Genomic DNA, 21,866 nt, shown 5'->3' with positions numbered 1-21,866 from the left:
ACAACATTTTGCACTCCAAATCGACGCGAAATCGGCGTATCCGTGAGGACGATGACGCTGTTCCACGTCACGGGCTAATTTTTGCTTCGTTGTTGGAGCCTTTTTTCTGCTTACGTGGCGCGTCACGTGGAACACCGATGCTTCGCGAGACTGCAATTGCAGCGAGCTGTTTTTAGCATGATTACGACGACGACTCTTGAAGAGAAACGAACCATTCTCGCAGACGAAACGGGAGTTGAAGTCCGTTTACCCTTTTGGCTCTGCTATTCGATCCAACATGCTCCGTGTTGACCTCCCGCGTCGCGGCAACTGGTATTTCCATGGGTTGGGTCATTCGCTTTTCAAAGTGGCAAGCCGACAAGGACAGTGCCATATCAGTCCATCAACGTCTCGACTACGAATGCTGTCTCCACGTACTAGCTTTGTGTAGTCGATGGCATGACGGTGTGTCTCGCTGTGCTGATCGAGAGACGCTCCGTGCATCGGAGAGTCCAGGGCATGAGGAAGCGCTGCTCGTGCTACGCGGGTGCAGTTCACCGGGCCCTCGCGTGCCGGTGCATGGTTGCCGCGATGAAGATCGCAAGATGGCGCGGATTCCGGATAATTCCGATTCCTTGACTGTGATTGGTTGAAATTGTGAGTGGTGCCATTGGTGGCGAAAGCCATTTCGGAATCACTGGGTCGACCGATGTTTGCCCTGCGCCAGAGCGTCGTCCGTGCCCAAGTCGCCCGCGCGTCCGTGGCGGTCCGCAGCTTCGCCGCCCCCGCCAAGGCCCCTGCCAAGGCCAAGGACAAGAAGGGCGGCCCCAAGGTGCTTGAGGAGGCCGTCGATATCACCAAGTACGCCCCCGTCAACATCCTCAAGGATGGCGCGCACCCCGAGCTCAAGCCCCGGGAAGAGTACCCTGAATGGCTCTTCACGCTCCTCGAGCCCAAGCCGACGCTCGGTGAGCTCGAGCGCAAGGGCTATGAGAACTTGGAGTCGATGGAGGACAAGCGGCGATTGATCAAGCTGTCGTACCGCCGTGCGATCAAGGAGAAGAATGCGTCCAAGTCCAAGAAGTAAAAGGCCTACCGCAGTGTGTTTGATAGATAGAACAAGCAAACAAGACCTTGTTTGCCGTATTCTCTAGTTCAATGCGCTGCCGCCAGAGAAGTGCTACGCGTCGCCACGACATCACCCTGGTATGCAGCCCATTGTGGTCCAGCATTCGCCACAGGTCGGACGCCCATGACCACAGAAGTGATCCAAGTTGCGCAGCTGCATCTCCCTTCATCCTGACGTGCAGCCTAGCACGCTTATCTGAGCGCCTAGATGCAATCAGACGCATTCGACTGAAATGCATTGCGCTTGGTTGGGTATGTACTAGCCTGCGTTCGATTCCTAGTTGCGAGTAGAGCTCGAACAGCATGAGAAGCGGCAGGAAATCATCTCCTGAGAGGAGTAAAGGCGTTATGAGGATTTACTGCTCTTCGTCGCCTTCGGGGGAGCCACCCGGCACAAGCTACAAAGGCACGTTGTGAGCGTAGCAGATATTGGGCGGCGTGTACGAGGCAAACGTTGTTGCCGTTCAAAAGCACTTGGTCGACGTGGACCTTCCGCTTGCCTTCGGGCGTCACCTCGCTGCACAAGAACGTTAGCCTCCGAGAGGATCCGCAGTCACATACTATTCTGTCACGTCGTCAAGGACCATGTCTAAACGGACGTTAACACTGGCGATGGAGACCAACGGAAGCAAACGTACTGACGTAGTCGTCAAACCCGCGCAGCGTCCCGACAAACTCCTTGTCGCCCTTCATGATGATCCACATGCGCGAGCCGATGCATTTGTCGATGAGTTCTACGCAAGCACCATGAGCTCACGTGGTACGTATCCGCGCAGCTCGGCGCCTCGCTGCGTACCGAGGGGGAGAAGGCGACGTTGGGCCATGCTTGCTGCTCGCGATAATGCACGACTTGGAATATTCATCTCCCGAACCAATCATTCCGCCGCAAGTGCGGTATTTTGTCCAATCCCATCGCGATAAAATCAGCCAGTCCGAGACGCCCATGCATTTGTTTTATCCAATGGGCGTCTTGTACGCTCGTTTGATGCGGTTGAACATCACTTGCCAAGCGCGAAGGCGGCAACGTGTCCATTGCCGATGGCCACGATAGCGTAGAGGGCGTGATGGCGCGATCACTCCTTGAAGCTTGCGGTGAAGCCCACCTTGCAGTCCGCCGTCAATTTCTTCCAATGAGCACGCTGCTTCGTATGTATTTTGGCCACTCACAGAAGATCCCACTGCCCACACCAGAGTTTGCAATCCTTGGGATCACAACCGAAATTTACCTCAAGCGCGACGACCGCCATGGCCTTGCACGTCGTGACGCCTGTGATTGAGAGCCGCGTGCTCAGCCACCTCGCGAAGAAGAAGGTCTTCCTCAAGCTCGACAACTGCCAGCCCTCGGGCAGCTTCAAGCTCCGCGGCGTCGGCCTCGCGGTATACAGCCCTCGCACGTGCATGAAAACGCTCACTCACTGTGTGTGTAGTGCCAGCGCGCCGTCGAACGGGGGGCCACGCACTTGATCGCGAGCTCAGGCGGCAACGCAGGTCTCGCTGTTGCTTGCAGTGCGCAAAAGCTCGGCGTGCCTGCGACGGTCTTTGTGCCCGAGTCAACGCCAGCGTACATGCGGGCCCGCCTGGAAGTCGAAGGTGTGACCGTCAAGGTCGCGGGCAAGGTGCAATTCTAGCGCGCGTGGCAGCGACTCACCTACTACTGCAGGTGTGGCTTGAAGCGCACGAAGCTGCCACCGCTTTCATGGCCACCAAGGAGGCAGGTACCGTTGCTTACATCCCGCCGTTCGACCACCCCGACATTGTGTTCGTCTCAAACTCTACGGCAAGCGTCGTCTTATGCTTTTGTCCGTAGCGACGGGAACTCGAGCGTGATCGCCGAACTCAAGCAGCAAATGCCGCAGCCCGATCTTGTCGTCGTCGCTGTCGGCGGTGGCGGGTATTTCTCTGGCATTTGCCAGGGCCTGGAAACGTACGCATGAACGTTGTACGCTGGTGTCTTATTGCTCTGAGCGCTAGGTACGGGTGGAGCGCCACAAAGGTGCTCACCATGGAGACGCACGGCGCCAACAAGATGCAGCAATCTGTGGCATCGAACTCGCGCGTAACGCTCAGCAGCATCAACACGCTGGCGCGGTCGCTCGGCGCGTCCGCCGTCTCAGAGACCGCGTTTGCGTACGCGCAAAAGCTTGGCGTCCACGCGAGCAGCGTCAGCGACGACGACGCTGTCGCTGCTTGCCTCCGCTTTGCAAGCGACCACAAGTTCCTCGTCGAGCCTGCGTGCGGCGCCACGGTACACCTTCCATCAATCCATCTACTGCAACATGTGCATGCGTAGTTGGCTCCGCTGTACAACGGCCAGTTGGCGACGATCCTGGGCGAGGACTTCGACAAGATCGACTCGATCTGCCTCATGATCTGCGGCGGCTGGATGAGCGATGTCCCGACGTCGCTGCATGCGTCGCTCGCTGCGATGTTCAAGTAGAATGATATTCTCCTTAGTAATTTGTGGACAACCATACAATACTTACGACGATTCGGCGCCGTCCTCGGCTTTCTGTGGCAGCGTAAAGCACGCACGGCACACGGGTTGGTACATCTCGCTGCCGCCGACGAGCTGCGACACAAGTGTGAGGCCTCAGCTACGGGCGTGATCAAGCAGTACCTCGATCGCCGTGCTGTTGACGAGGCGACGCGTGAAGGCAGCGTCCGTGCCACAGACGGCGCACACGGCGCTGAGCTTGGTAACGCTTTCGGCCTGCGGAACGAGGCCGCAGACTTGCGGGAACGGCTTGCGCTCAAACGTGCCATCCAGCGCCGCGACTAGATCACCGAGTCGCATCACGGTGCAGCCAGTACGTGGATCGTGTAGGTATTACCGATGACAATCTTGCCTTCGTCGGCGGCCATGTCGCAGAACGCGTCGAGCTACGCGCATCGTGAATCCATGGTTGATGACATGGCAGAATCGTACGTCTGGGTAAAAGTGGCCCTCGTCGATGCCAATGACATCGTACTGGCGAAAGACGTCGTTGACTTCGGCGAGGCGCCTCACGGGCGTCGCTGGGATCATTTGCTTGTCGTGCGTGCTCACGAGGCTACGTTGTGGCATCACCGTCAGCTACTTGGCCGCAGGCACACGTACTCGTCCTTGGTGTAGCGCTCGTCAATGACCGCGCGGACCACGAGGCACTTGAGCTGCGCGTGGTGGAAGCGGCGCATGCGGCGGATGAGCTCGGTGGTCTTGCCGCTGAACATGGGCCCGATGATGAGCTGGAGCTCGCCCTGGGGCGCGTGGCGGCGGAGGCTTCTCGTTGGCATCTTGGCGCTGCAGCTCGGCAAACCCACGCAGGACGGCGACATGGTCAAATGGAAATTGGAGGGAAGGTTCACCGCGGCAAACTTGTTCGGATACGATTATCCGGACGATGTGGCAGAGCGATCAGGTCGACCTGATAGCTCACTTGCCGCTGGTAAAGGGCTGGGGACGAAGGAACCTCAGACGCTGCGCTGCTAGCTCTGCAAGGCGGGCGACGGCTGGTGTCGCAACGGCGGCTGTTCGCAACTGCCGAAGTTGCTGTGGATCACAATCTTTCACACTATTTGAATAGATATCGTCACACTATTAATAGCTCAACAGGACACGAGATCGATCCAAAGTAGTGTGTCCGGATAATTGATCGGGCTGGTCGCGTGCCATTCAAGTTCTGCGCCATGGCCAAGCAATTCACCGTCGTGTGCATCCCTGCTACGGACGACAAGGAGCTCGCCGAGTGGCAAATCGACCTCCCAAAGGACATTGACGGCCAGATTTCGTGCCTCACGGAGCGCCTCCGCGCGCACTTCAAGGAGCAGTCCTGTGGCGCGTCCAACGCTGAGCAGCGCGAAGCTTTTCGCCAGCAGATCCTTGCGCAGGTGCGTCGTTTGCACCGGCTTGTGCGTGGACGTTGCCCAAGCTAACGATGGCTACAGATGCCCAAGGGCTCGACGATGAACGACGAGGTCATGTCGATGATGCTGCAGGTAGGCATCGTAGCAATTTTTGTCGATTGATACGACTTCACACTCGTGCTAGATGGATAGCTTGGTGGACTCGGTTCCGCTCATCACCAACTCGGCAGCGGCCAAGCACATTGGCGTCAACATGTACGTGGACGACAAGGGTACGGCGAAGAACCTTCCGCTCAACATGCGTGCGTCGGCGATCGCGCAAGCGTGCGGTCGCATGCTCGAGGTGCGCGGCGACGCGTTCATTGGCCGCGTCTTTGACAACGGTATGCTTGCTTGCGTCGTTTGAGGCTCATTGCTAGAATGCAGATGACGCGTTCGTGCGCATGGACTTCAAGCTGGCCGAGATCAACGCCGATGCCGAGTGGATCAAGATCGCGCAGAGCCAGACGAACCCGCAAGCTGCGGCCAAGGCCCCCACCGCCCCGGTCACGAACGGTCGCGTGTGTGGCTCGCCGTCGTGCTCGGCCAAGGGCGTCCACCGCTGCTCGCGCTGCCAGGCCGAGTACTACTGCAGCGCCGACTGCCAAAAGTCGCATTGGCGCGTGCACAAGCTGTCGTGTAAGAAGCCTTAAGACGTCGTCTCGTTCCATCATCGTCGTCTTGCTCTGCCTTCATCACCGCAGCGTGAGCCCGTAGCTAGGGTATCTGGTTCGGAGCGTGGTAACACCCCCAACTCGCATTTTACCCAATGGCATCGCGCCATTTTGGATTGGACCAATCACAGCGCGGCAAAGCATGCGAAAAAGACGGTGTGAATATCTTGCGGTTTGTATGGGCATACACCTACCAAATACGCGTACGCGGCAACGGGAAGAGGCCGGGCATGATCGAGGGACGGCTCAAGGCGCTGGCCGAGAAGCTTCTTGGGGATTGGATCGAGAGCGAGAAGCTCGACCTGAGCATCAACATCTTCAACGACGAGAACGTCCGCTGCGAGAACGTCAACCTCAAGCCCAGCGTCGTGCCGGCCTCGGCGCCGTTCCGCCTCAAGGCCGGCCTCATTGGCGCGCTCACGATGAACATCCCGTTCAAGACGCTGGGCATGACGCCGGCCAAGCTCACGCTCACAGACGTACTCGTGATCCTCTCGCCGCGGACGCTCGACGATACAGAAAAGGCCAAGGAGGTCGACGACTTCAAGGCCGAGAAGCGCGCCGCCCTCGAGCGCGATGTCCTCGAGCGAATACACGGGCCTCCGCTCGACAAGACGCAGGTTCCGGACGACGCCAAGAAGTCGAAAGCCGCCAAAGACGCGACGAACGATGGCTACTACGGCGCCGACGGCTTTTTCGGGCGGCTCGTGACGCGCCTCATGGACAACCTACAGATCGAGCTCCGGAACGTGCACATTCGCTACGAAGGCGACCACCAGACGTCGCCGATGACGCGAAGCAAGTTTGCGATCGGCTTTAGCATCGGCGCGCTCTACGCCGAGACGACCGGGCCTAACTGGCGCACGGGGTCGTTCACGGGGCCCGATGCCAGTACCGGCGACCACGTTGTCTTCAAGCTCATCCAAGCCATCAACCTCTCGGCGTACGTCGACCCACACGCGCTTCACTTTGTGCACTCGTCCAAGCACCCGAAAGTGCTGCATGCGACGCTCTCGCGGCTCAAAGCGATGGCCGACATGAACGCGCGCCTCGACTGGTACGCGACTGCGGAAGACGCGCACACGCACCGCTTCGTCCTCGCCCCCTTCCACGTCACGCTCAAGCTCACGATGAACGTGGCGCTGCAGACGCTCGCGTCGTCGGTCCCGCGCTACGATGCGTGCTTTGAGCTCTCAAAGCTCATCGCAATGGTCGACGACGAGCAGCTCCAGCTTATCAACGCGGTCCTCGACAGCTTTGGCCTCTACGACAAGTGGCGCAGCGCGGTGGCCCACGGCGTGAAAGCCGACGAGCGCGAGCAGTACACGCAGTCGCTTGCGGCCGAGTACCTTCTCCACTGGGACGCGCTGCACAAGGTGTATCTCAAGCAAACGCACTGGGAGAGCGTGAAGAAGTCGGACGCGTGGAAGCGGCTGATCCTCCTCGAGCATCTCTTGCCGCTCGAAGCGGTCCTCGCGCTGCGCAACTCGGCGACCTTTGGCGACGACGCAAGCGTGCTCGTGGACGTTGATGTGTCGCGGAGCCTCCTCTTGGACATTGGCGAGATGTTTGGTGTGCCGGCCCCCGAGGTCAACCTCAAGTTTACGCGCGGCGCCCTCGGCTTGGCGCTCGAACTGACCAAGCAAGGGACCGTCGTAGTCACCAACTGCTTTGCCCAGGCCGCGACGAAAGAGGCGCTCAAGCCCGGCATGCTGCTCGTCAAGGTGGACGGCCGGCGCCTCCACGACGCCTTTGCCTTCACATCGATCCCGTCGCTCTTGGCGCAGCTGGACGACCACGTCGCCGACCACGCGGTGGTTCTGACGTTCCAGCACCCAGAGATCGCGCCGGCCGTCACGACGCCCAACCAGCTCGTCGCCGCCGCGTCGTTTGTCGCGACCGAGGTCGAGTTGCGTCTCGTGCTCGTGCGTCTCAAGCGCGTCATCGCGTCGGCCGTCGTGCAAACGGTGGCGTTTGGCGTCGAGGGGTTTGGCCCGGGCCTCTTCTGCTTCCACAAGTACACGCTCTCGGCGCACCACTTTTACGTGCAAGAGTCGACGTCCGATGCGGTCACCGCGTCGTGTCTGGTCTCGAGCCTCGACGAGATCATGCTGCGGGAGCGCCATACGCACGCGCTTCGGCTCTCGATGAATACGCTCGAAACCGACCACCCGGGCGTCGACGTCGATGACGTGGCGACGTACGCGGTCGAGTACGGCTGCCACATTGGCCACGCCGTTGTCGTGTACGAAGGCCACAAGTGCCGCGCGGTGCTCGAGGCCCTGGGCGAGTTCAGCCGCCGCGCGTTCACGCCCTCGGCGCCGCCGATCTCGATGGAGCTGCCGCCGCTCTCGACGACGTCGACGGCGGTCACGACCGCCTTCGAGCCCGCGCCGGCCAACGTCAAGTACAACCTGTCGTTTGCGACCCTTCGGCTTTTTGTGGGCGTCGCCAAAGCCAACATGCGCCGCGCGACATCCGCGACGTCGCCGCCCGCCTACCGCTCGGTGTTTAGCCAGCTCACGATCCACAACGCGCACGCGCACGCGGGCTTGCACGAGTGGCTCCGCGACGCCTTTGTCTACGAGCGCGTCGTCGCCGCGGTGGTTCAAATTCAAAAGTACGTTCGCGGGCGTATGGTGCGCCGGTTTGCGCTGCCGACGCTGCGCCGAAAGCGCCTCGTGACGCGTGTGGCGCGCCACCGGCTGCCCGACGCGACGGTGCAAGACGATCTACGGCTGCAAGGGTACTTTATGTACGAAGACGTCCGCCTCGGGTGTCGGCGCTGGGACGAGCTGTACGTGACGTTGGACGCCACGGGTGTCCTGCGGCTCTTTCGCGACCACACGCGCGCAATTTACATCGACTCGTTCTTGCTCGAACAGTGCGTGCGCGTGGCCATGCCGGCTGGCAATGTCCTTGGGCCCTCGGTCGATGCCAAAATGCGGTTTCTGCAGCTGGTGTTTGACGTGCCGTGCAGCGTTCACAACACGCTTGGTGTGCTCGCGACCGCGCCGCCGACGTCGACCACGACACTGTTGTTGGCGCACCCGGACGGCACCGTCATCAAGCACTGGCACGCAACGCTGACGGCACCACCGTCACCGAATTCGGTCTCGAGTCGGCACGCGCGACGTGACAAGATTGGGCTGCGGCAGCACATTATGGGCCAACACCCGATGGACGTTCACAAGGGGTGGCTCTTCCGGCAAGACCTCTCGCTCGCTTTCCGGCGGTGGCACGAGCTCTTTGTGTACCTGGACGAGTTTGGCGTCTTGCGTTTCTACGAAGACCACACGGGCCGGGTCCTCATTGACGAAGAGCGCGTCGAGGCCATCGACAGCGTGCTCCACGTGGGCAACATGGTGCAAGTAGAGGACTGGGAGGTGCCGCCACCGCCGCCTGCGTCGACGCCGTCCCCCGGTCGCCTCAGCAACCGCATCAAGCACGCCAACTTGGATCTCTTGGGTCCCGCCGGCGCCACGCCGACGCGCGTCTCGTACTGCCTTGAAGTCACGCTCAAGACCGAGTCGACTGTCGACGGTAAAAAGGTGGCTTCGATCTCGACGTTTCTGTTGGCGTCGTACTCGGCGTCGGACCTTGCCGATTGGCGCCACAGTCTCTTTGTCAAGAGCCAAGCCGTGCGCAGCAAGATGGTGGACGTCTCGAGACGGCCGCTCTTGCCCAAAGTCGGCTGGCCGACGTGGTTGCGGTCGCACCTCGCGTTTTCGTTTGCGAGCACGCGGGCGCCGAGCAGCACGGCCCGGTCCTTGTACCAGCGCATGGCGGCGTGGGTTAGCATCTATGCCAGCGACGCGTCGCTCTCGGTAGCGCTGCACGACGCGCCGAATCTCGAAACCAGCGGCGCGATGGCCATCGACTTTGCGCTCGAAAAGCTCGAGGTCCGCGACCGGCGCTCGCTCAAGCCCTACTGCGTCCTGTACCTTGGCGACACGTTTCTCGACGTTGAGCGCGGAAAGCTCAAGCCGATGGCGATCACGTCCGACCACCTCGGCGGCTCGAACCGCGCGGTGGAGCTGCACTTGCGCTTCCGCAGCCCGGAGGTTGGTCTGCCCTTTGGCGGCGCCAAGCTCGGGCTGCGCGTCAACCTCGTTCTCAGCGGCTGCCTCTTGCCGCACGACGTGGCGACTGCGATTGGTGACGCCCTCAACGAACTCTCGCCGCTCTGGGCGTCCGACGAGCCGGCGCCGACGACTGTCGAGCCGTACCTCAAGGCCACGCAACTACATCTCGATGTGCGCGTGCCCATGTTTGAGGTGTACGTGGAAGAGAAGCACTGCGTGGCCAAGTGCGTCGTGGAGAAGGCCAAGCTCGGCTTTGTCGCGACGACAGACGCCGAGTCGCTGGACGTGGTGCTGGGCGCAACGTCGCTCTACGTCATGACCAAGGACAACCAGCTGCGCCTCGCGCAGGTCGATGGCTTCCGCGTGCGCTACGACCTTGCCGCGCGGTCCCGGCAGCGCGTTTCGCGCGTCGACATTGGCCAAATCAAGCTCGAGGCCGACGGGCGCATGCGCATCTTGTACCAGCTGTTTGAGGCGCTCCAGCACATTGACGAGGACGAGGATGAGAATGGGACTGGCTTTTACGACGATCTCGACGATCTCGACGAAGACGACCTCCAGCACCGCAACGCGACGCTGACGTCGCCGCCCGTGCTCATGTCGCCGACGTCGCCGCCGCACGTGGTCGACTTGACGCCGGACGGACCTACGTCCATGTCGCGCATCAAGCGCAGCGGCCGGTACGAATCGCAGTATTCGACGCGGTCGGTGCGCCCGCGACGCAGCCAGCGCAGCATCCAGTCGATGACGTATGTCGAGGGCGTGCCCATGATGCAGTTTATCGGGCCGCTCGTGTCGTTCCAGGCGTTCGTGGCACTCACGCAGGGCCCGAGCTACTCGGTGTGGACGCAAATCCACGACAGCGTCGTCTTGCGCGTCGACGCCATCGTGTTTGAAGTCGTCAAGCGGTCGCTCTCCCGGGTGGCGCTCGACACGTTCATCCCGGTCATGAAGCTCTCTCTCTCCCGCATCGAGGTTGACGCGTCGTCGGGCAGCGAGTTCAAGATGGACTTCACGTCGACCTCGAGCATCGTCGTGGTCGCGCGCTACTACAACACGGCGCTCGCCGACTGGGAGCCGCTCGTCGAGCCGTGGACGGTCGCCATGGACGTGGCCAAGACGCCGCGGCAAGAGCTCACGGTGCTGCTAAAAGCGCGCGAGCGGCTCAACATCAACTTTACCGAGGCGTTTGTGCGGCTCCTCTGCTCGGTGCAGAAGCACCGCAAGCAGATCAACCCTGGCAAGGCCGCCAACTTCCTCGTGCCCGCCGTCTCGGAGAAGCACGAGCGCGTGAGCGTCTGGAACAACCTCGGCGTGCCTATCCGCCTCGCGAACCTCAACACGTCGACGCCGGGCGAGCTCACGATCGAGGTCCGCGACGGCTGGAGCCTTCCGAGCTACACGCGGTTTCATGACGTCAAGCTCGACGCCGTGTTGCTTCCGTGGTGGAGTCCGCGCGAGGCGAGCGGCCAGCTCGAGTCGCTCAGTCACACGTTTCGCATGGCGTACGGAGGCGCGAACGCCGGTGTCGCGCCCAAGCTCCGCATCAAAGTGAGCGCCAAAGTCCAGAACGCCATGCAGCTGCAGCTCGACGGGACGCAGGCGATGCTCTTCCACGACGAGCGGCACGACGCGTCGCCCGTCGCGTCGCCGCGCGGCCACGCCGAAGCGAGCAAGGAAGACGAGTGGATGCCCGTCGGCACGGTCGAGCTCAACCTCGCGGGCTCGCTCATGGCCGAGAACGGCGCCAAGCGACTCCGCTTTTGCCAGTGGCACCGCCTCCGCGACGTGCGCGGCGTCATCACGGGCGAGATCCTCGTCGCGCTGCACTTTGCACCGCGGCCGCGCACGGGCCCCGCATCGTGCGTGGTGACGGTGACGAGCGGCGGGTCGCTGACAGTTGACCCTTTCCGGCTCGGCTCCAATAGCAACACGCTTCTCGAGACGGCCGACGGCGACGTCAAAGTCGCGGTGCAGCTCCCAGAGAGCATTCGGCACGGGTACGTGCCGCCGCTCGCGCTGGAAGTGCTCGTCGACGGCGGCCCTCGGAGTCTCCTCTGCCCCCTCCAGCGCGCCGGCAAGTTTTTCATCCGCGGCGAGGACGTGGTGGCAGAAGTCAAGGTCGCGCAGCGCGACGAGTTTCGACGCGTTCTCGTGCTGAGCTCGCCCAAGCAGCTCAAGAACCTCACGAACCTCACGATGAACGTCGGGACCTTCCCGATTGCCGAGTGCGACGCCTTTGAGGCCGAGAGCCTCTTGGACCCGACCCTACTGCGCGGACGGTCCGTGAGCATCATCCGCCGCGACGTACGTTCCATCATTGCACTCATTTCTGATATCTGATGCTAGTCGATGCTGGCCGTGCCACCGGGCGCCAAGTACTCGCTGCCGCTCTCGGCGCTCTACTCGGAGGCCGAGCACTGCCTCGTGCTGCAGCTACTGCACTCGAAGCGGACGCGCATCGCGGACCTCTCGACATTGCACAAGCAGGTGGGCTGCCACATTCTGTACCTCGAGCCCATCAACCCGAGCTTGGACTGCGGGTACTGCTTCTTCATGGAGATTGTGTCGCACGTCCGCAACGTGTACCGCGAGCAGCAGTACGACGTCTTGCCGACCGAGGCGGTCGTCGCCACGAACGACGCGGACGAGGGCGACATTATGGGCCACGACGCCAAGTACCAAGTGCGCCTGCACGCGGGCTTTGTGTTTGAGAATGCGCTCCCGATTCGGCTCAAGTACAAGGTCGAGGTCGCGCTCGTGCCGGGTCCACCGACCGTTGTCTGCGACGGCACGCTTGCGCCGGGCGAGGAGGTCGAGTTGCACCAGTTTCACAAGAACGCGCATCTGGTGCTGAGTCTCCCGGAAGAAGCCTCGAGCTGGAGCACGCCGTTGAGCTTGGCCAAGTGCATTTCACAAGAGGCGACGCATATCTCGAACCAGACGATCTCGGCCGCCGACCTCCCGAACCAGCGCCGGGCGTCGGAAGAGCTCGCCTTCTACACCCACGCGCCGTCGACGCACGCACTCGTCGCCGATGACGCGCACCTCTTTACGGCGCGCCTCGACTTTACCGTCGCGGACAATGGCAGTCCGCGCACGGTCGTTTACGCCAGTGTCTGGCTGTACAACTACTCGCACGTCGACGAGCTCCTCGTGCGCTGCGCCGAGGCCAACGCGCCGGTGACGTCGTGCAAGCAGCTGCTGGCGCCGCGCCCGCGGCTGCTCGACTGCCCGTCGCTCGTACTGGAAATGAGCACGGTCTTTGCGCACGAGACGGCCAAGTGGTCGGAGAAGCTCCACGCGTCCGTGGTCGGCGTCCAGCGCTCGATCACGCTCAAGTCGGCGTCCAAGAAGGCACCAAAGCGCGAGATTGGCGTCTCGATCCAGCGACCGCTCGGCCAGTTTCACCGCAGCACGCAGGTCGTCATCTCGCCGCGCTACGTGTTTGTGAACGAGACGCACATCAAGTTTGAGGTGGCGTCGACGGCCAAAGACGCGCGGGCGACCGAAGTGCTGCCGCACGCGCACGAAGTGGCCTTTGACTTTCCGGGCGACTCGCTCCTCATGGGCCGCAAGGTGCGGCTGAAGGCGGGCGGCGCGGCCGACGCCAACTACCTCGTCAGCGACAAGTGGAGCGGGTTCTTCTCGATCGACGAGGAGCAGGAATTCTCGCTCTGGCTGCCCGGTGCCCGCGCGCTCTGGCACGACGAGCCGGCGCAGGCCAACGTGCCGCGCATCCGCGTCAAAGTGCATACGGTCGGCGCGTCGATCGTCGTGACGCTCTTGCGTGACGCGCCACCGATGCTGCGGATTACGAATCACTCAGACACTGCGTTCAAAGCCGTGCAGCAAGGCGGCGCCGAGGCCGTCGTGCTGCCGCCCCACTCGACGACGACGTTTGCGTGGGAACTGCCCGACCAGCCGCGGTGCCCACACTGCTGCGCTCGAATCGTGTCTTAGGATCGTATTGTTGTAGGAAGCTGGCGGTCTCGATGCTGACAGACCTCGTCAACGGCGAGTGGCGCCACGCCACGCAGCTCCGTCTCTGCGACTTTGACAGTCTGGACCGGGAAGAGGCGGTTGTGTGGGCCGACCGCCGGTCGCAGACCCACATTGCGGCCGAGGTCAAGTTCAAAGACTCGTCGCGCGTCCTTGTGCTGCGCAGCATCGACTCGGCCGACGTGGCCCGCACGAAATTTTGTCTCGAAGTCAACATCATCGCCGTGCGTCGGTCGCTGCTGCCGGACGAGAAGCCCCGCCGGGCGTACATTCGCGTCGTCGCCGACACGGCGCGCACCTCGGTACGTCGCTTCCTCAGCGTTGTAACTCACACTCGGCTTGATCTAGGCAACTACGTTTGGCCCTGAGACTCTCAAGAGTCACGGCGTGTACCGCTTTGAACGCAAGGAGACGCTCATGTGCGTCAAGCGGCCGCGGGAGCTGCAAGTCGACTTGCTCGAAGACGTGGATGAAGAGGAAGGCACGAGCGACGGTGTGCTGACGGACGAAACGCCGTCGTTGCACGTGGATATTGGGGATCCGTCGGTGCCCATGACGCCGCCCGAGCTGCAGTCGCCGACGCACCCGTTCATGAAGATGCACGACCACGAGGCGTCGTCCTATGCACTCCGCGAGAAGCTCCTGGGCCGCCACACCTCGGCGTCGCAGCTGAGCCGCCGCCTCTTGGAGCAGCACGACCGGTCACCTGCCGGCGGGTTTGACTTTGGCCGTGCTCCGGACGCCGCGTCATCGCTCTCGGTGGGCATGCCGGTCGTACCGGTCGACGGCGGTGACGAGGACTCGCTGAATAAACAGCGCATCGGCGGTGTCGAGATCAAGTTACCGAAAAAGGTGTGGCAGCATTTCCAGCACGGCACGGAGCGCAGCTTGAGCGACCTGCAAGGCTATTGGTGGAACCTCACGACGGACGACGGGCGCGTCATTGGCCAAGCCCAGGTGGCGCTCAAGTTTACGCTTCTCTCGACACGCGAGCACGACGTCAAGACGCGCAAGCCGAACGACGCGGTCGAAATGGACCCGATTCCGGGCATGTCGCTCAACGTGCGGCTCTCGAGCGTCGCGGTCTCGTTCATTCACAACACGAACCGACTCGACGTCGCATACCTCTCGCTGCAGCGGCTCCACGCGGTCTACAGTGCGCACGGCGGCAGCAGCGAGCTCGCGGTTGCGGTCGGGAACCTCCAGATGGACAACCAGATGGACCGCAAGGTGGTGCTGGGGCCGCGCGGCGTCAAGCGCAAGGAAGGCGTGAGCGTGCGCCTCCGCGACCGCTGGAAGAGTTGCCTCAACCACCAGTACCGCGGTATTTACGAGCAAGTGGACGTGCAAGCGCTCCCGGTCATTCAGTTTCGGATGCTCTACAACGACGTGTGCAGCGCCGGCGCGTTCCACGTGGAGCTCGTCGAGCTCATTGTGCAGGAGCTCGAGATCACGACGGACGAGAAGTTTGTCGTAAACCTCATCAGCGTCTTCCAGGGCGTCGAAAGCCTCGGGTCGGCCGAGAGCTTTGCGAGTGTCGTCGACACGCGCGTGCGCTACCGCCTCGAGGACGCGTCGGCGCCGATCACGGACGGCATTTACATTGAGCAGCTCGACATCGAGTCGATCCGGATCCTCTTTTCGCTCGAGCTCAACGGCGGCAAGCACATTGCGACATTGGGGCCGTCGGGCCGGCGCCTCGCCATGTACCTTCCCGTCTCGAACGTCAAGGACATGCGGCTCAACTTCAGCAAACTGCTCTTCGTGCACATTTACGAGAGCAAGAGCGTCGTGCTGGAAAAGCTGTACCGGCACTACCACCAGCAAGCGCTGTACATTGTGCTGCAAGGCCTCTACACGGTGTCGCTCTTTGTGAACCCGTTCCGCATCGTCTATCGGCTTGGCCACGGCTTCCTCGAGGTCGTTCGGCTGCCGACGCGCGGCCTCGTCTCGGGCAGTCCCGTCGAGCTCATCTCGGGCGCGTACCTCGGCGTCCGGTCGCTGGCCATGAACACGATCAGCGCCAGCTACGAGACCGTGGCCGGCGCCACGGGGGTTGTCGCCGCCGTCATTGCGCCGCTGATTGTGAGCGAGGACAAGAAGGCCAAGTTCAAAGAAGAGATGGTCAACTTTCAGCGCGCCGTCATGGGCGAAGTTGAGGCCTTTGACGCGGCCGAAGAGCGTCACATGTCGAAGCTCATTTTGCGGGCGCCACGTGTCTTTACGGGCATTGGCCTCCTCGTCGAGTATGGGCCCGGCGCCCGCCCCAAGGAAGATCAGATGCGCGTCGATCTCCAAGCCGCGGTGCTGGTGCAAAAGTGGTGGCGTCGCCGCCGCCTCAGCCTCGCCTTGCTGCAACACGTGGCCAAGCTGCGTGCGGCCGACGAGAGTCCCGTCGAGCCGCCGCCGCGCAGCGAGTGCGTCATATTGTAATCTATATACTCGTACGACTAAGATCTAAATTAAATCATGTGCATTCTCGTCCGACTCGGCATCGAGAAGCGTGGTCGTGAGCCAGTCGACGCCGGCCGCGACACCCGCGCCCGTGACGGCGCTGCACGCCTCCGCACGCCAGCAACGCTAAAGCAACCTTGAGGCTGCGGCTCGCTACACAAAGCTACCTTGAGCTGGTGCAAGTGGAGGCGCCGCTCCATTTCTTTAATCGAGACCGCGTTTGGATCTTCCGACTTGTTGAGGAAGAGAAGCAGCGGTGTTGCCCGGTCAACGAGTGCTAAGCGCATCGTCGTTGAAGGTCCACCTCACCAAGTGCCTTACCTTTGTGGTTCAAGAGCGCCCACAGCTCGCGTCGGACAACGGGCAGCCGTGCCTTGTCGGTGGCGTCGACGACAAACACAATCGCCTACTGCGCCATGCTTACAGATAGCAGAACGCATCGCGTACGTGAACGTGGCCAGCGTAGTAGGGCCACAGTCTACGATAGCGTCCGTGGCCTGAGAGGTCCCAGGCTTGGAAGCGGGCTCGGCTCCGCGCCCACGCAAACTGGCACCGCCGAGCACCAATGGTGGGCGCAATGACGCTGGTGGTGCTACTCGTCGGCTCGAGCCATGCGAGGAGGCACGACTTGCCAGCGCCGTCGAGACCGACGAAGAGAAGGCTGCGGGTACTACGACCTCGGAAGCAGGCTGCGCCCATGGTGGCAGCTGCAGCTAAATTTAGAAGGCTCGGCTACTGCGCCGACTGCTTGAAGTGCACCATGTAATCTGTTGAATCAGAGATGCTCCCGACGCGTTAAAGGCGCGGAGAACGGTCCAATGATCGGCCAAAGGATCGCGCCATAGATAGGCTCAGTGCGGCTCAGAGCGTCGCTGGCCTCCCATCAGTGTCGTGGCACGCTGGGCTGTGATTGAAGATTGCCATGTAAAAAACGCGTTTTTCTCAACTGGGTGCCGTTGCGTGTCTTTTTGGTCGCGAGCGTAAAAACGCGTTAAATGCACGGATTGGCCAAAATGGCCGATCTTTGAACGGAAGGAGGCTGACCGGCCGGCAGAAGGAAGATGGCAGACGATGGGGCTACTTCCCGACACACACCAATCTCACGGCTGGCGATCATGTCCCGAGGCCATGGGCTCGAGGACGACAGCAGTAGCGACAGCGACAACAACAACAGCAACAGCAACGACGACCACCACGGACTCACCAAGGGCAGCGACGAGCTGCAGCTGGCGCTGGCACCCGCCGAGCCAGCAACGAGCGACGACGCTCGGCCACCGCGCAACCGCTCACTCCGTAGCAAGCTTGCGACGGCCCTCGCCGAGATTGAAGAGCAGAGGTATCTTCTCGAGGCCGCGGCCGCCAACGGCCAGCTTCTCGTCGAAAAGTACTTTGTGCTGGAGAAGGAGCGCGATGCGCTGGCCGCGCGCTGTGGCCACTTGGTGCGAACGGCGTCGCTTGACTCGGATGTACCGCACCACCAACCGCGAGCCGTACAAAAGTGCATCGACCTCGAACAGCGGCTGCACGCGATCGAGCGGGAGAAAGCCACATGCGACGACGCGATCGCCAAGCAGGACCACGAGATCCTCTTTTGGCGCAACAAAGCTATGGCGTGTCTGAAGGACCACGCTAATCTCAAGGAAGCGTACATGCATCTCGAACGCGAGCACGAGACGAACCTCAGTGCCAAGATCCACCTAAGTCACGCGACCAAGAAGCTCCAGCTCGAGCGCGACGAGTGCGCCATTCAAGTGCGCGACTTGACCGTGCGCGTGGCCGACCTCGCGGAGCGCGAGGGCCGCTGGGTCATGGCGAACGATATCAAGCAACAGAAGATCCAGCGCCTCGAAGCCATCGTGGCGGACCTCGAGGCCGCGCACGCCTCGTCGGAAGCTGCTCGCACGGTGCTGGTGACGCGATTGCAGGCAGCCGAGCAAGACGCGAGCTTCATGCAGTGCACGATGAACGGCCTCAAGATGTCGCTGGCGGCGCTCGAGCAAGAGTACTACATATTGCTCGAGAAGACGACGCTCGCCGCGCCCAACAAGGAGTCGGAGCACCCGACTGAGATGACGCCGCTCTTGCCGCGCAAGAAGACACCCCTCGCGCCGCGCAAGTCGTGTTCGCCGATCGCATGGATCTGGGACACTGTGTGTGGCGCGATCAGCTCGCTCGTTTCGGACATTGTCCGCTTTGCGTCGCGGTCGTTCCACGCGATTCGCGACTAGACTACTTCGGTTAGGAATAGTGGATTTGCTGTATATATAAAACATCCGCTTGTGTAGTACTTGTATATAGGCTGTGTTAGTATCACCCCTTGACATCTCTTCTTCGACGACAATAGAGCTCAACGGTGTTGGATGGGGCCGATCCAGGTCACTTGTGAGACTCTTGATTGGTGGAAACAAGCGATCGTCAAGCGCTCCGATTGGCTGTCACCATATCATCCGGATACTATGGCAGTGTGCGTATCCGGATGCGTGTGGTTTGCAATCATCCAGCAGCGCATTTGTCAACATGCTGCTCCGCCGGTTCATGAGCACGTCGATCCCGAAGCGGCTGACCGCGGCCGAGCGGGCGACTGCCCTCGCGACAATCGATCCGTCCTGGAAGCTCGTCGACGGCCGCGACGCCATTACGCGCAACTTTGAATTCCGCGACTTCAACGAGGCGTGGAGCTTCATGTCCCGGACGGCGCTAATCGCCGAGCAGGGCTGCCATCACCCCGAGTGGTTCAATGTCTACAACCGCGTGGACGTCACGCTCAGCACGCACGACTGCGGCGGTCTCTCGACGAACGACATTAGCATGGCCAAGAAGATGGACGAGTTTGCGGCCGCCTTGCACAAGCCCTAAGTCGCTAAAATGTACCTTTCGCCCTTTCTCTTTGAATCTTATGCGACGATTGTGGAAGCTCTATCGAAAGTTGGTGCCAGGGGCCGCGGCGCGACCGCGGCTGCCGCTGCCCCCGTGCTGGACGCTGGACTTCCGGGCAGTCGCCTTGGAGATGACCGAGTCCGCGACCGAGCGAGCACTGGCGATCGAGCTCGCATCCGACTCGTTGTCTCTTTTGCGTGTCGCCATGCTCTTGACACTGGCGGCGCTCGACATGGCTGACCCGGACCGGTAGACGTCTTTGGTCGCCTTCTTGTCGCGGCTCGCGTGGCCCTTGGGGAGTGGCGGCGGCGTGCCCTCAATGTGCTCGGGGTTGGCGGCCGCGTACTCGCTGAGGCCACCGGTGAGCAGGTAGATGTTGTCGAAGCCTTTTTGGCCGAGCAGCGTCGCGGCCTGGACGGACAGCTTTTCGTCGAGGCAGTAGACGATGATGAGCTTGCTCTCTTGGTTTTTCTATGGCGAGGGTTCACGACACCCACACATAGTGATGAGGCACGTACGAATTGGTGCATCTCGGGTAGGAATTGGTCTCGGCACAGAAAGGCCGTCGGAAACGATTTCGCTAATTCCTTGTCAGACCTTCCGATGAGCTGCTCGATGTACCTCGATGGATGCGGTTCTCGACAAACTCTTCGCGCGGCCGCGTGTCCAAGATAAGGTACGGGGCTTCGTACTCTTCGCGCTCCTCAGCGTCGTAGCTCACGACGCGCGGGCCGCCCGATTGCGCTTGGTTGTCATCGGCGGCGTGGCGCTCCATGACGTACTCGCCTTTCGCGTTCTTGACCATGCGCGCCACCATCTCTGGCGACGCGCTGTCGCAGCCTTTCCCAACGTCCTCGTACTCGTTGAAGAGATCGGCCAAGCACTTGGGCGTAATGCGGCGGAAGGACTCGTCCCGGCGCTTGAGAAACTCTTTGCTCGCTACAAGCAGCATCCTCCATGAGCGATCACGTCTTCTCATGAGCAGCATCCTGCGTACAGATCAAGCGGACGTTGTTGACCGTGTTGCCCGTGTTGAGCTTGCTCTGCGTATCCTTGTACTTGGGGTTCACAGGCAGCTTCTTGTCCATGATCTACCAGCCGCATGAGCCTCATCGAGCGCAGCATGATGCGTACCGTCAGCGCTGGCTTGGGCTTCCCATGCGTTCCGGATCGCAGGCTCATGCTTCTTGGTCGGCGGATTGCTCACTGATGGAAGCTGGGCCAACGTCAATCTGATCTTTTTTTAGAACGTCGCCGAGTGTATCCGGAGGCGCCGGATTTCGCCGATTTTGATTGGTGCGTTTTCTATTACCTTGTATTATTTTACGTGTATTGTATATCAGCACTAGTCTCAATACATACGTCCAGTATTTAAGAGATGAAATGATTAAAATACGGCGACCGCGATGCTGAATAAAATAAAAATCAAGATGGCGCCGGTGCCATTTTGCAAGCGCTTGGCGGCGATCTTGGACGGAAGAGCCAAGTTCCATGGCGCTCAAGAGCATCCCGAAGCGCGATGTGCAGAAGATCTGCAGCGGGCAGTCGGTCGTCGACCTTGCGACGGCCGTCAAGGAGCTCGTCGAGAACGCGCTCGATGCTGGCGCGACCCACATCGAGGTCAAGCTCAAGGAGTACGGCCAAGTCGGCTTCGAGGTGAGCGACAACGGCAAGGGCGTGCCCGCCGCCGACCACGACGCGCTGGCGCTCAAGCACTACACGTCCAAGATCTCGGCCTTCGAAGACCTCGAGTCCATCGCTTCATTTGGCTTTCGCGGCGAGGCGCTGAGCTCCATTTGCCAGCTCGCCAGCGCCTTTTCGGTGCTGACGCGCACCAAGGACGACGAGCTTGGCACGCTTCTCACGTACGACCACGCTGGCGCCCTCGTCTCATCGGTACACCGCCTATGGCCCTGTGCACGGGCGAACGTCGTCTACTGTAGGTTAAGAAGGCACGCCCCGTCGGTACGACCGTCATCGTTGAAGACCTTTTCAAGCCGCTGGCCGTGCGCCACAAGGACTTTGTCAAGAACATCAAGCGCCACTACGGCAAGCTGCTCAAGACACTGCAGGTTGGCACGTCACTGCTTCTTATAGAGTAACGCTTTGGTATCAGGGATACGCCATCATCACGGCCAACGTTCAGCTCTCGGTCATCAACTTTGCAGGCAAGAACAACGCGCGACAAGCCATCCTATCGACGCAGAAGAACGCGGGCATGGGCGAGAATTTGGCCAACATTTATGGCACCAAGTTTTTCAAAAGCCTCTTGCCGGTTCAAACGAGTGTGAGTATCGGCAGCGAAAGCGCCACGATCACCGGCTTCATCTCGCGCGTTGGCGACGGCGTTGGCCGCAGCGACAACGACCGGCAGTTCTTCTACGTCAACGGGCGGCCCGTTGACCTCTCGACCGCACGTCCGATGCCCACGTTATGCAAGAGCATCACGGTCCATATGTAGGCGACCAAGGCTGTCAACGAAGTGTGGCGGCAGTTTGAAATGAAGCACAAGCCAGCGTGTTTCATCGACTTTCGGCTAGCAAATGGCTGCTTTGACGTCAACGTGACGCCCGACAAGCGCGAGACCTTTATCAAAGAGGTATATATACATGCTCGCCAACAACCACGGGACAAGCGAGGTGCGTAGGAAGTCGCAGTGATGGAAGCGCTCCGAGAAGAGCTCCTCGCTCTGTACGAGCCAACGCGCGGCACGTTCCAAGTGCAGTCGCTCATCTCGAGTTCGTCCCAGACGTCTTCGTTCACGCCCAAGCCGTCTCAGAAGCAG

General features: G+C 61.2%; 11 protein-coding genes across 11 annotated transcripts in view; 7 read left to right on the top strand and 4 right to left on the bottom strand.

Annotated features, from left to right (window-relative positions):
- Window positions 1-648: 648 nt before the first annotated feature.
- SDRG_14407 (hypothetical protein) lies at window positions 649-1,175 on the top strand. The gene has a single exon (XM_008620531.1). The coding sequence runs from the start codon at window positions 689-691 to the stop codon at window positions 1,064-1,066; it is 378 nt and encodes a 125-aa protein (XP_008618753.1). The 5' UTR covers window positions 649-688; the 3' UTR covers window positions 1,067-1,175.
- A 145-nt stretch (window positions 1,176-1,320) lies between these two features.
- SDRG_14406 (hypothetical protein) lies at window positions 1,321-1,967 on the bottom strand. The gene is made up of 5 exons (XM_008620530.1): window positions 1,904-1,967; window positions 1,746-1,841; window positions 1,669-1,696; window positions 1,552-1,624; window positions 1,321-1,505 (listed from the first exon to the last, which is right to left on the bottom strand). The coding sequence occupies exons 1-5, from the start codon at window positions 1,929-1,931 to the stop codon at window positions 1,464-1,466; spliced, it is 267 nt and encodes an 88-aa protein (XP_008618752.1). The 5' UTR covers window positions 1,932-1,967; the 3' UTR covers window positions 1,321-1,463.
- A 385-nt stretch (window positions 1,968-2,352) lies between these two features.
- On the top strand, window positions 2,353-3,544 carry SDRG_14405 (hypothetical protein; the record flags this gene model as incomplete). Its single annotated transcript, XM_008620529.1, has 6 exons — window positions 2,353-2,484; window positions 2,535-2,723; window positions 2,768-2,865; window positions 2,915-3,031; window positions 3,079-3,352; window positions 3,398-3,544. The coding sequence occupies 6 exons, from the start codon at window positions 2,353-2,355 to the stop codon at window positions 3,542-3,544; spliced, it is 957 nt and encodes a 318-aa protein (XP_008618751.1).
- Window positions 3,525-4,621, bottom strand: SDRG_14404 (thymidine kinase). Its single transcript, XM_008620528.1, has 5 exons — window positions 4,205-4,621; window positions 4,034-4,157; window positions 3,939-3,987; window positions 3,725-3,882; window positions 3,525-3,676 (listed from the first exon to the last, which is right to left on the bottom strand). Exons 1-5 carry the CDS (start codon window positions 4,420-4,422, stop codon window positions 3,587-3,589), a joined length of 639 nt encoding a protein of 212 aa, XP_008618750.1. The 5' UTR covers window positions 4,423-4,621; the 3' UTR covers window positions 3,525-3,586.
- Window positions 4,622-4,736: 115 nt separating this feature from the next.
- On the top strand, window positions 4,737-5,755 carry SDRG_14403 (hypothetical protein). Its single transcript, XM_008620527.1, has 4 exons — window positions 4,737-4,974; window positions 5,032-5,082; window positions 5,135-5,333; window positions 5,377-5,755. The coding sequence occupies exons 1-4, from the start codon at window positions 4,774-4,776 to the stop codon at window positions 5,640-5,642; spliced, it is 717 nt and encodes a 238-aa protein (XP_008618749.1). The 5' UTR covers window positions 4,737-4,773; the 3' UTR covers window positions 5,643-5,755.
- Window positions 5,756-5,893: 138 nt separating this feature from the next.
- On the top strand, window positions 5,894-16,183 carry SDRG_14402 (hypothetical protein; the record flags this gene model as incomplete). Its single annotated transcript, XM_008620526.1, has 4 exons — window positions 5,894-12,055; window positions 12,098-13,677; window positions 13,728-14,052; window positions 14,099-16,183. The coding sequence occupies 4 exons, from the start codon at window positions 5,894-5,896 to the stop codon at window positions 16,181-16,183; spliced, it is 10,152 nt and encodes a 3,383-aa protein (XP_008618748.1).
- Window positions 16,098-16,915, bottom strand: SDRG_14401 (hypothetical protein). Its single transcript, XM_008620525.1, has 4 exons — window positions 16,652-16,915; window positions 16,526-16,610; window positions 16,372-16,481; window positions 16,098-16,330 (listed from the first exon to the last, which is right to left on the bottom strand). Exons 1-4 carry the CDS (start codon window positions 16,901-16,903, stop codon window positions 16,208-16,210), a joined length of 570 nt encoding a protein of 189 aa, XP_008618747.1. The 5' UTR covers window positions 16,904-16,915; the 3' UTR covers window positions 16,098-16,207.
- Window positions 16,916-17,220: 305 nt separating this feature from the next.
- On the top strand, window positions 17,221-18,513 carry SDRG_14400 (hypothetical protein). The gene has a single exon (XM_008620524.1). The coding sequence runs from the start codon at window positions 17,266-17,268 to the stop codon at window positions 18,430-18,432; it is 1,167 nt and encodes a 388-aa protein (XP_008618746.1). The 5' UTR covers window positions 17,221-17,265; the 3' UTR covers window positions 18,433-18,513.
- A 201-nt stretch (window positions 18,514-18,714) lies between these two features.
- On the top strand, window positions 18,715-19,090 carry SDRG_14399 (4a-hydroxytetrahydrobiopterin dehydratase). Its single transcript, XM_008620523.1, has one exon. It carries the CDS (start codon window positions 18,722-18,724, stop codon window positions 19,058-19,060), a length of 339 nt encoding a protein of 112 aa, XP_008618745.1. The 5' UTR covers window positions 18,715-18,721; the 3' UTR covers window positions 19,061-19,090.
- On the bottom strand, window positions 19,062-20,298 carry SDRG_14398 (hypothetical protein). Its single transcript, XM_008620522.1, has 5 exons — window positions 20,216-20,298; window positions 20,079-20,172; window positions 19,703-20,020; window positions 19,600-19,661; window positions 19,062-19,552 (listed from the first exon to the last, which is right to left on the bottom strand). Exons 1-5 carry the CDS (start codon window positions 20,261-20,263, stop codon window positions 19,121-19,123), a joined length of 954 nt encoding a protein of 317 aa, XP_008618744.1. The 5' UTR covers window positions 20,264-20,298; the 3' UTR covers window positions 19,062-19,120.
- A 237-nt stretch (window positions 20,299-20,535) lies between these two features.
- SDRG_14397 (hypothetical protein) overlaps window positions 20,536-21,866 on the top strand; it is a 2,827-nt gene continuing 1,496 nt past the window's right edge. Inside the window, exons 1-5 of the mRNA XM_008620521.1 lie at window positions 20,536-20,977; window positions 21,025-21,153; window positions 21,198-21,494; window positions 21,543-21,680; window positions 21,729-21,853. Coding sequence (XP_008618743.1) covers window positions 20,573-20,977; window positions 21,025-21,153; window positions 21,198-21,494; window positions 21,543-21,680; window positions 21,729-21,853 — 1,094 coding nt within the window. The 5' untranslated portion in view covers window positions 20,536-20,572. The remainder of the gene's footprint in view (window positions 20,978-21,024; window positions 21,154-21,197; window positions 21,495-21,542; window positions 21,681-21,728; window positions 21,854-21,866) is intronic.

Source organism: Saprolegnia diclina (genome assembly GCF_000281045.1).
Source record: "Saprolegnia diclina VS20 unplaced genomic scaffold supercont1.71, whole genome shotgun sequence".
In the NCBI taxonomy this organism is placed as follows: domain Eukaryota; phylum Oomycota; class Saprolegniomycetes; order Saprolegniales; family Saprolegniaceae; genus Saprolegnia; species Saprolegnia diclina.
This window is presented reverse-complemented; position numbering and strand designations above follow the sequence as displayed.